General features: G+C 36.1%; 1 protein-coding gene across 8 annotated transcripts in view; it reads left to right on the forward strand.

Moving 5' to 3' along the window:
* The first annotated feature begins 414 nt into the window (after positions 1 to 414).
* The window catches only part of nord, a 39,772-nt gene continuing 27,665 nt past the window's right edge, over positions 415 to 12,521 (forward strand). The window contains exons 1-2 of one of the 8 annotated variants that reach the window (XM_069505173.1): positions 415 to 496; positions 1,704 to 1,856. In XM_069505173.1, coding sequence (XP_069361274.1) covers positions 1,711 to 1,856 — 146 coding nt within the window. In that variant the 5' untranslated portion in view covers positions 415 to 496; positions 1,704 to 1,710. Of the gene's footprint in view, positions 644 to 1,594; positions 1,857 to 12,521 lie in introns of all 8 variants that reach the window. The other 7 variants (XM_034978877.2, XM_069505169.1, XM_069505168.1 and 4 more) reach the window with 7 other exon arrangements.

Raw genomic sequence — 12,521 nt, forward strand, 5'->3', positions numbered from 1 at the left:
TCCCTCCCCGATTGCCATGTCCAACTGTCTCGCATTATAGGTATATTTCTTGATAATTATGAAATAACGTTTATCCACGCGACCACATATTTTTATTTATTTATTTATTATCAAATCAAAATGCAATTCAAAAAGCTTAGTCTAAAACACCGAAAAAACCACAGAGGTTTGTCCTCAGTGCCTAGCTGCAACGATTAGGTATTAACTAATTACTTAAGAAATAATCCATGAAAAACATCGATGTATGAAAAACGTCACACAAAAACTATAGACTCCATAAATGATAAAGCTACAGCGAATCCGCTAAAAGCTGTGAAATTAACGGCTTCGCGCCCAAGATAAACCGCCCCCGTGTAGTTTTTGTTTGTTTGATAGCAATGCACGATGCACCGCGCCTACATATTTTCCACTGCACACGCATCGCCGCTGTGGTGCAGTCGCGCGCACGCATCGCGGATGCAGCACGGTGCATCGTGTGACCTCGCCCTTACATTCCGTACGCAGTAAAATAGAAAAGTTAACCCTGACGAACTTTGGACCAATTTTTTTTATAAACTTTGGTCAAATTTTTATTTATTTAAGTAATGTTATGGTGGGTTTAGGCAACTATCGCGGATTTTTAATTAATTTGAGTGTTAGTTTTGTAGGTATTTTTAGTGAAATTTAGTTATATTTTATTGATTAAAAAATTTGGTTATCTATTTGAAGTTTTTAGTATGTTCTTTTTCGAGTGTTGCTTTTTTTGAAAGACTTTGTTGCTGAGAGTTTTGCGAGAGTGCTGTTGATTTAATAATAATATATTTATTTTCTTACATTTATTGAAAGTGAAATTTAAACAATAAGTATGTGTAAAAAGTCATATTAAAAGTCTTCATAATTCACAGTTTAAATTAAAATAGAACTTTCATGATGATTTTTAATGACTGCTTTGAATGACTAGCCTTTGCCCGCGACTTCTTCTGCGGTACATAACTTAAATGACTTTCGGATAAAATAGCTTTCTGACGGTGAAAGAATTATTATAATCGGTTCAGTGGATTTTATTTTCTTAATTTATTGAATGTGAAATTTTAAATTTTAAAAGTACAGATTATTGAAAGTGAAATTTAAACTATTAATTTTGTAGAACATCATAACGTCTTCATGATTTACAGTTTTATTTAAAATAGAAGTTTCATGGTGATTTTTAATGGCTGCTTTGAATGACTAGCTTTTATCAACAACTTCGGCTGCGTTATATAGTTACTATATGTTACTTCTGGATAAAGAAGCTTTCTAATGGTGAAAGAATTATCAAAATCGGTTCAGTGGTTTCAGGGTTTATCGGTTACAAATAAACAAACTAACAAATAAATCTTTCCTCTTTATAATCTTAAGGGAAATAATCCCAAAATGTTGAAAATCTGAGTTAAATCTGTGGCGTAAATCGTGAGATAACAATTAAGGCTAAATCAGATTACAAGTCATGAATAGTAATACAATTTGACCAAAGTTCGTAGTGTAGGTGTCGGATATAACTTAACCCTTGCATTTCGAACACAAAAAAATATCCAAAAAAACTATTCTATTGACTCCCGTGGTATAATCTCAATAGCAAAGCATCACTATGGGATAAAATGCACATTATTATACACCCATAACTGTCAGCTTCCACTTGCTGGGTGAATAATTTAGTTTTACACGTTCTTTCGTTTTTGGGCTAGCTCTCAAATGTTGAACCCATTTGTCAACATCGCATTGAATTTCAAATATGTCTTTATAAGCGTGATTGTTTTTTTATTGTGGACTATTCCCAATTTGTTGTCCCACGGAGGTGGTTTGTGTTTTAGAACAGTGCAACGAAAAAGGAATATGAGGTAAGGGTTTTTTACTTTTTTGCTTAACGGCTTTGTGATGGTTCTAATAAGTTTCAATAATTTTGTAAGCGGTGATAATAAAAAGAATACTCGGCTGAGTTTGTTGTGGGCTCTTCTCAGACCTGGGCGCGTTTGGAACCCTCGTAGCTTTAGTTTTAAGTTTGCGTCATAATTATCACCACTATATCTTACTAATCCAACATCTGACCATCAAAAAGAGTAATTTATTACCTATTTTGAATAAATCATTTGACTTTGACTTTACTATTATTTCAAACTCAAATTATGTATTCAGAATTGGTAAAATTTCACGCTTCCTGATTGTCATAAATTTTTATGTTGATAATTAATACGTAAAAACTAATGCTACGAGGGTTCCAAACGCGCCCAGGTCTGAGCCCAGAACATACTTAACTAGGTAGTGCAGTTTTTTTTAAGAAAATATTCTTGAAACATTCTTCATCTTCTTGTTATCTTCTGTCTAAGCTCTATATCTTTGAGATAATGACTTTGAGAAATTTTACATTTTAGTAATTTTACCCTTTTCCAATTACCTATAAGTATACTGCTAATATTTTTCTGAAATCTATAATTACTCCAATTATTTATTAACTGTCGATGTTGGTAAAATTGCTTAAAATAGATAGGTACTATTTAACCGATCGATCCACTTATATTTTCGTAAGTTTAAATTTATAATAATAAATATACCTACATTACCTACATAGGTAAAAAAAAAAAAAAAGTACAATTGTTAAAAAAATAGTAAACTGAACATTAAAAAGGCTTGGAAAAGTTATTTTTCCCTTGTATTAATTCAAAATGTTTTGGCGGCAAATTCATTCATTTTATTGCCACCAATAGAAATCAAGCGGCAAACTTTGTTTTAAGGTGGAAGATGATATTTCTAGGGGCGAAATTTGAATGCCGTAAGTCTACTTTGTCGCATTAGTTTACCAATTGTGAAAAACCAAATTAAATTTGAATTTCGCGGGCAGACCCGTGTCTTAGGCCTTAATGAGAATTAAATAACGCAAATGAGTAATTTAGATACACACAACATAAACTTATACGGATAGATGAACCGTGCACCAGGAAATAACAATTATACAATGCAATTATACCAAAATCAAAATGTCACGTTGTCAATACATTGTTCTATAATTTATATTCTAACCGAATATTGAGCCACAAGGACGTTCGGTATACGAAACTGTAATTTGCCGTGCCATTTTTAGACTCTCATAGAGTCAAAGATAATATGTTATACTAGCTTATGCCTGCGACTTCATCCGCGTGGACTACACAAATTTTAAACCCCTATTTTACACCCTTAGGGTTGATCTTTAACTATGAGATTTTAACATATGAGCTTAATAAAATATGTAATACTGCTAATTGCAAAAATATTAACTAAATTGTTAAAAACAGTTATTAACAAAACTGACAGACTTTCATACAAACTTCAAACCCCTATTTTACCCCTTTAGGGGTTGAATTTTGAAAAACTCTTTCTTAGCGAACGCCTACGTTATAATAGCTATTTGCATGCCGAATTTCAGCGTGATCCGTCCAGTAGTTTGAGCTGTGCGTTGATAGATCAGTCAGTCAGTCAGTCAGTCACCTCTTCCTTTTATATAATACTAGCTTATGCTCGCGACTTCGTCCGCGTGGACTACTCAAATTTCAAACCCCTGTTTCACCCTCTTAGGGGTTGAATTTTTAAAAATCCTTTCTTAGCGGATGCCTACATCATAATAACTACCTGCATGCCAAATTTCAGCCCGATCCGTCCAGTAGTTTGAGCTGTGCGTTGATAGATCAGTCAGTCAGTCAGTCAGTTATTCAGTCAGTCAGTCACCTTTTCCTTTTATATATTTAGATGTTATACTAGCTGATGCCTGCGACTTCGTACGCGTGGATTTAAACTATATAGACTAAAACTGTTCAGTTACAATGCAATCACTCCCTTTCATAATATAATATTTATAAGACAAGAAAAGCAACAGTGAAACAAAAGTATAGGTAATCATTGATTGCGTGCAAAGTGGAGGGTTAACTTGGCGCCATGATAAGCGCTTCAGTCTAAAGGCGTATTCACACTGGTGTATATTTTAATCGGAACACATAACCAAACGTCAGAATACGGTATTTTACACCAAGCGAGAAAAAAATGTAAAATTGTATAAACAAGAATTAGCAATACGCAATCAAAAATTTTTTTTTTTTTTTTAAAAGTATGTAAAGGCGGCCTTATTGCTCTCAGCAATCTCAACTGTTCAGTTTATAAAATTATATTATGAATTTTATAAACATTTTAAAGATTTCACTTTTTTTATCTGTTCTACAAATATCCAAAACGCATGATACCGTAGCCGCCATGTTAATTCCGACGGTGACGTCACATGGATTGAAGTTGTAATATATTTCACTAAGAAAAACTTTTGCTTACCAATCCGACGTGTGACGTCATGACAGCTCATGAACCTAAAAAGGTGGCGGGTAGCGTTTTCACGGCGAAATTTGACATGCAAAATTTAAATGCATTTTTATGCACTTATCGATCGAATTTTTTTGTAAAATTCTTGTAAGCATTTTATTATCACTTTAGGATCAAATTAAGACACTTTTCCAAAAACTGTAAAATTTTGGTTATCCGATGCACGAATGAGTTGTGAAAAGCGGATCCCACATGATTAAAAAAAAACTTATCCGCGCGGGTGAAGTCGCGGGCATCATCTAATTTTTTTAACACACAAGGTGTCGTAAAGCCTCGTCCACACTTTCCCTGAATTAATTAGGCAGGTATTAGATATCGATTCGATACACATAGCAACTTAACCCCTTGTAACGGAATCGCGAAGCCCCGCTGCGACATAATTACTACATCGTTAATGTTAGGGAACATAACACTCGCACGCAACTCAGCTTGTAACGAAAGGGTTAATTTTTCAGTAACTCACAGCTTGCTTCAACGCTGATTCAGCGACGAATTCAATGGAATGCCTACTAATAAATGCGAAAGTATATTTGTTACACTACTTCCCAAAAAAAGGAGTGTAGGTATAGTAGTGACAGGTTGAGATCGCAATCGGGGTATTAGGCGGGGGGGGGGGGGGGACTTTCGCCTTACGTATGCTATAAGAACTACCTACCTGTCTAGTACCCTAAAGCACGGTAATATTATCTATGCAGTATTCCAACTTCATACAAACGGGCGAAACGCGAGCTATACCTACGCGCCTCGATCTCGCGGTGCGCTCGCGGTGCAGCCAGTCGCGACTGTGCCGCAGTGACGAACGGACGGTGTTTTGTTTTTTTAATAACCGCTCAATTTTTTCACAAAAAATAAGTTCAAGTAGGTACATATTTAATATGACAAATACATATTTAAACACAAAGTAGGCAAATGACAAGTACATATTCAAACACACAGTAAGCAAATGTAATTAAAATGCCGGAGGCGGGCAGCCCTATCGCATGTTTACGTACCACGCTGCTGTAGGTATTTATTTCAAAATACGCCCGAGTTACAATACTGTATAGATAACATTACCGTGTCTAAAGGTTTCTTGACAGACACGACAGACAGACAGACAGACAACGAAGTGGTCCTATAAGGGTCCCTTTTTTCCTTTTGAGGTACGGAACCCTAAAAATCTAAAAATAAGTTCATTTCGTTGTCGCCTTGAAAAGTTTCCATCGTCCAAGGCTTTTATGTTTTTAAACAAAAAATATGGAATTCGTTCATCCATACTTATCCTTTGACGCCTAGATTTTTTTCTCAGGAGCTAGATATTCATTCAACCACTTTATTCATGCAGTGAACAAGGACGTAATAGGAGCCGATGGGATGGATAGAAAAATATCTATTTTATTTTCTCAATTCTGCTTATGTTATACCTACTAGCTGAAAGTGGAATTTAGAAAATCGGCGTGCGGGTAGAATTCAAAAATCCTGAAATAGGTACCTAAGCATTTTTCTTTTGTAACCGAAAACCCAAATATCAATTTTCATGGAAATAACTTATACATAGAGTAGAATTTTCAAAAATCGTGAAACATGTATTTTTTATCCTTAACCAAAAGCATGTATACCAATTTCAATGTAACTTTAAAACTGATAAACTTTCCATACCCTATTTACTTTAATTTCGAAACATCCTTTCTTAGTGGCCATACCTACTCTTTACAAAGAACACACCCTCCAAATTTCATGTCTCTAGAACCAGCGGTTTAGGCTGCGCGTTGATATATAAGTCAGTCAGTCGAATTTTATGTAATACTAGATGATGCCCGCGACTTCGTCCGCGTGGATTTAGGTTTTAAAAATCCCATGGGAACTCTTTGATTTTTCGGGATAAAAAGTAGCCTATGTCCTTCCCCGGGATGCAAGCTATCTATGTACCAAATTTCGTCAAAATCGGTTGAACGGTTGGGCCGTGAAATGCTAGCAGACAGACAGACAGACACACTTTCGCATTTATAATATTAGTATGGATATAGATTGTGTGTCCTGCACTCTATTGGCTATCGCGAATCGTTTATTAATCAAACATTACACTCCATTTTTTGGGTAGTCTTGTAAAAAAGGAATAAATACAATAAAATACAAGTGTTCCACACAAATAGACACTTCCTGGCCTTTGAGTTTGAAGGTTGGTAGACATGATAAATTCCTACAAACAAAAAATGTTTTATAATATTACAAGGGTACCAATACACAATAGCGAAGGTAGCCTCCAAAGCCTTTTAATCCTAACCATTGAGACAGAACTCGTTATTTTTCCCGGCCCTTTTTACGAGTACATCCCTTTTGAACTTCCGCGTGTGTTTAATTGTACAAAAAATACATTTGGACGAATATTTTTAGGGTTCTGTACCCGAAGGGTGCCAACGGGCTGTATCTCGTGAACCTATAATAATTAGTGACTATAATTTATAATTAGTGATAATGAGTAAAATAATTATGAGTAAAACAACGGGTTGCGAAGCTGAAGTGGCAATGGGCAGGGCACATAGTTCGTACAACCGATAGACGTCCGGGTCCCAAGGTCTGGAATGGCGACCTCGCACCGGAAGACGCAGCGTTGGAAGACCCCCCACTAGGTGGACGGGCGACATCAGACGAGTCGCAGGGAGCCGCTGGATCCAGGCGGCGCGGCGCGGCGCAAGACCGTAGCGTGTGGAAGTCCCTACAAGAGACCTATGTCCAGCAGTGGACGTCTATTGGTTGATGATGATGATGAGTAAAATAATTATTTAAAAAGATGTAAAATTAGTAAAACTGATAAATAAGTAGAAGGGCAATGTCACAGTTCTCGACCGATAGGGAGCTTGTAACAAAACGTCGAGGCCAGGCGACGAATGTTACCTACATTTGACGCTAGGTAGACTATGAAACGACTATTTTTCTTTAGTTTCACGTCACCTATAATAGCCTAATAGCTATTTGACAGATCGTCTATTCAGGATCAAATCGAGAGTTCTCTCACTCTAGTTCACTCTCGCAATGTTAAGAATCTGACAGTAATGTAATTGTTGTATAGAAGCAGGCGTTACTTTGCGGAAATCCATGATATGGAAATCCATGATGGGACCTATAAAATCTAAAGCTTAATTTGCTATAATCCGCTGAAACAGGTCGAAACTCGAATCTATATAGTGCAACATGCAGCATGCGACATGCACCGCCCGCCCTCCTACTGCTAAAAATGCAGGAAAAAGCAGCAACCAGGCAAGCAATACACGCCACCACCACGCAGCACCACACAAATCCTTGACGCACGTTTCGCCCCGACACTTTTTCAATTGTGGATTGTAAGGTCTACATTTCCTGAGGATGCTCCGGTGTCGGGGCGAATCATAGCAGCGAAAAACTTTTGGTTCATTGTAGTAATGTAATTCGCACACGGACAAACAATCGAATCTAAAGTGTAAACAAAAAGGCAGGTTACTCGGGTCGATAAACAGACATCAAAGCTGGCTATAAATAATATAATGTCGTTACTCGTTGTCCAAAGTACTTTATAATTATCCGTCTAACCTTTGTATTGTGAAATAACTGACTTACTGGTGCGCGGATAAAGGGAGTCTCTTTCTTTTCTTTGTTCAGTTGAAAAGTTTCTAATACGCATCATCATGATCAACCCATCGCCGGCTCATTACAGAACACGGGTCTCCTCTCAGAGTGAGAACGGTTGTGGCCATAGTCTACCACGCTGGCCATGTGCGGATTGGTAGAATTCACACACCTTTGAGAACATATTGATAACTTTCAGGTTGCAGGTTTCCTCATGATGTTTTCCTTCACCGCTAAAGCAAGTGATATTTAATTACTTAAAACGCACATAACTCCGAAAAGTTAGAGGTGCGTGCCCGGAATGGAACCCCCGACCTACGATTAGAAGGTGGACGTCCTAACCACTAGGCTATCACAGTTTCTTTCTTCACCATATAGAGCAAGTGATATTTAAGTAGTTGTCGACGAAAAGTTAAGTTGGATCAATAAATTTCTGGCGATCCCTTAAACTCTGATACAGACCTACTGCAAGTACATGGCTTTATTCACATTTGATGAAGTGCCTCACTTTCTAGTTTATCTGCTATCTTCTATCTATCTTCTTCCTCTTCCTCTAAAAAGGAAAAGTGACTGACTGACTGACTGATCTATCAACGCGCAGCTCAAAGTACTGGATGGATTGGGCTGAATTTTGGCAAGCAGATAGCTTTTATGACGTAGGCATCCGCTAAGAAAGGATTTTGGAAATTTCAATCCCTAAGGGGGTGAAATAGGGGTTTGAAAATTGTGTAGTCCACGCGGACGAAGGCGCGAGCATAAGCTAGTTGATTTATAAACAAAATATGGTTATTATTGTATTCTTTATCTTTTCAGTTAAATGATAGGATAGACTTGTTAAAAATCATTTTATCAAAAAACGAATTTAATCAAGATCTTGTGCTACTTATGCCAACACGGATGATTTTCTACTGGTTTTATGAGCTTTAGATGGGACCTATAAAATATACGGTTGCCGTAAGGAGAACCGACGCCTTATCAGTCCATAACTCCATATTAGAGAAAAGGAAGCGAAGGCTTCTCACGTAGGTACCTACTGTTGGAATTTGACGTGTGACATGACGTCATGTAATCTATTTACACATATTTTTATACAGAACTCTCACGAATGAAATTGATATTATATTGTTGTTTTTGTAGTGATCAGTGGTCTCAGTGGTACGGAGATTTTTAAAAACCTAAATCCAAAGTCGCGGGCATCAGCTAGTTACCTAATGATAGGTAAGTTGTCAAATGATAAAGGTAGAGCGGAGCGAGACCATGAGACCAATAATTATTGATCAATGGATAAAACAATGTAATTCATGACGTGGAAACTCAGTATTCCAAAGTTGTTTTACCACAATATTAACATCAACCTAATTACAACAGTCTCGAATTCTAATTACCAAACGCAATATCACGTTCCGAAATAACAAACTATGTATTCAAACCAAAATACACGAAACATAATAATTTGAGATATACAAGTAATAGCTAACACAGACGACAGAATTTCGTCTGAACCCGATTTATATCCATCAACGGTCGATTTTAGGTGGGACAGTGGAAAATCGGGAGCCGATTTTACGCCAACGCATAGCAAAATCTATATTATAAACTAGCTAAAGTAAGTTAAAAAAATATATAAGTTTGAAAAACCTGTTGACATGTCCGGGTTCTAGGCTCTAAAATCCGGGGTTTTAAAGCGTCATATCCTGGTTGCCAAATTTTAGAATAATTATGACTATTATTCCCCTTTCCCTTCCAACTAAGCGTAAAGCTTGTGCTAGGAGTAGATACGACAATGGTACAACGGATGGGATTTCCGCCAACCGCCAACCTTTCGGAATTCAGTCCGCTCCTTAACCGTGAAGCTATTAAGAAATGAACACGTGCACTTATCTATTAAATGTTTTTTTCTTCATCCAGGAATCGGACTGAGTTGACGAGAGTTGATTAAGTAGCTTACTTAATCAACTCTCAATTACTTACCTACTTTTGCAGAACCGTTTTCATGCGATTAGGTACGTCTGCTCTAGCAAATATCCTGTGTTTTTTTCCAATCGAATATTTTATCGGTAGTGTGCGCTAAGATTGCATTGTAACAACGTTGTGTGTTCAAGAGGCACGTTTCAGTTTAGAAACGAATATTCAGGAAAATGTAAACACTGGCGCAATTGTGATTCGGCAATCGAGGTCGGTCTCAATTTTTTTTTTAATTTTGACCGTTATAAAAATTGGTATAGTAGACGTTTACGTAAGATTTTTTTTTTCTTATACAAGTTAGCCCTTGAATTGCAATCGCACCTGGTGGTAAGTGATCTTGCAGTCCAAGATGGAAGCGGGCTAAACCGGAAGGGGTATGTTTCTAGAACATCTAAGATACCTACTTATAGAATGTGCCGGAAACACAGAGAATTCAACTTCAAGATTACGCATATAAAAGGTTTTGCGTGAAAACAAAATCGTAATAATATGTTGGCGGGGACTTGCAAATAAAATATAAATAAGTCTGTTGTTACAATGTGTTCTTAGAACAATGAAAACAAACACAGATCCAGTGATTAAAGGATTTCAAAAGTTGTAACATCCTGTAGCTTAAACACGTGAATTATTATTATTCAGGGGTGTGATATTGATATTGGCAAACATTATACTTGTACGCTAGAATTCAGAATAATGATGCAATTATACTAGCTGTTGCCCACGACTTCATCCGTGTGGATTTAGGTGTTTAAAAATCCTATCGGATCTCTTTGATTTTCTAGGATAAACAGCAGTGTGCGTCCTTTTTTGGGTTGAAAGCTGTCTGTATTAATCGTGGAAAATCGGTTAAATCGAGGGTCCGTGAAAAGTTAGCAGACAGCTAACTATCTAGCCTATATTGGTATAGCTATACTAACTGTCAGCAAGGTTTATGAGCTATGACGTAATGCTATTTGAGAAGCCTTATAGACATATTTTATAGTTATACACCATTACTTTTTAACTACCATCGAAAAAGTTAAGCGCAAATACAGGAAAGGTTTATTGTTTTAAATGTGCAATCGATTTTTTTTAACTTTAAGTAATTAAACAAAGTTAATATAGTAATTTCTTTTATTTTAAAAATAAAAGTAAATATAATATAATAAACTGACTGACTGACATATTGGCGTATAACCACATAATACAATAATTACTCCGAGGAGCGTAGGTATACCACCTCAAACCACTAGGTCAATAAACCGAGATGAAAGTTCTGTCAATATCATAGAGCCCCCAAAAAGAAAAGGTAAAGATTAAAAATACTTTCAACGATATCTTAGATTTTAATAAACATATCATTTTTCTTGTCATATTAGACGAGCAAAGTTCGTAAGTTAATCCAATTTCGTTCTCAGAAGCTGTCTAAACGATTTTCAATACACTAAGGGATTAGGGTTTCTTTGCTTCCAAGAATCAATATAAAGCCAATTATTTTTGGCTAAATAACCTCGATATTATGAAATGCGATAATAATTTTGACTGTTTATAACCTTTTTACACTTAAACCACCGAGCTCAACAAAATTTGATAGAGAGATGCTTGCATCCTTCAGTCAGACATAGGATAGAATTTATTCCGGAAAATCAAAGAGTTCTCATTTTTTTTTTATATATTTTTATAATAAACCACACGGACGAATACGTGGGCATCAGCTAGTCTTTCAATAATTTTGCTAGACCAAGTTAAATTGTGAGAATCTGAAAAGAAAATACGGATCGAGAAAATTTAGTAAAAAATTGTAAAAAAGGTTGACTTGCAATTGATTTTTTCTAAAATATTTATTGCCACTGATCAATGGGAAAATTAAGCGATCCCGACTGATAAATTAAAATTGCACAAACTTGGCGTAATAGCAAACAAATATAAATTATTTGATGTACCTAATGTTAGCAGTATGATGAAAACAAACAAGACTCAGTGGTTAAAATAATATAATATTTAGACAAAGAAGCATTCATTCACATTGAACAGATGTTTACTCGAGGATGATTAAAAGGCTTTTATAATAGGTATACTTACTAGCTTTCTCATTGATATTTTCTGAAAATCCATTATTTTTTATCCATTCCATTACTATCCGTTAATACGCGATTAACTGCAATCACTCCAAACAGTAGGCGATGCAGCCTTACGGCGGTTATGCACTCATCCGATCCCAGTCCGTGAAATAACGTTCCTTTTTGTTTTGTATGGTAGCTTATGAGTTATGACATAATATGTTGTAGATATTTCTTATATCAGTATTTTCACGGCTTCGGATCGGATGAGTGCGTAATCGCTGTAAGGTGGAGCGCGCCTGCCTAGATGCCTATTCTCTTACATCGTGGGTAAATTAAGCTCAATTAGACACCATAATGTTGCAGCTATACATAGGCATATTTTTTTCAGGGTTGCTACCTTCTGAATGTATTAAAAGCGAGAGCCAAAAAGCCAAATTTTAGTTTTTTAAGCAATATTTTCACGTACCTAATGTATAATTTTATTCATCTAAACAATGAGCAATTTGTGGCAACCCTTGCTATTCATATTTGTATAAGGGATGTTCAAGAAACGTCCTGTTTATATAAAGATTGCAC

Source organism: Maniola hyperantus, chromosome 19 (genome assembly GCF_902806685.2).
Source record: "Maniola hyperantus chromosome 19, iAphHyp1.2, whole genome shotgun sequence".
Lineage (NCBI taxonomy): Eukaryota > Metazoa > Arthropoda > Insecta > Lepidoptera > Nymphalidae > Maniola > Maniola hyperantus.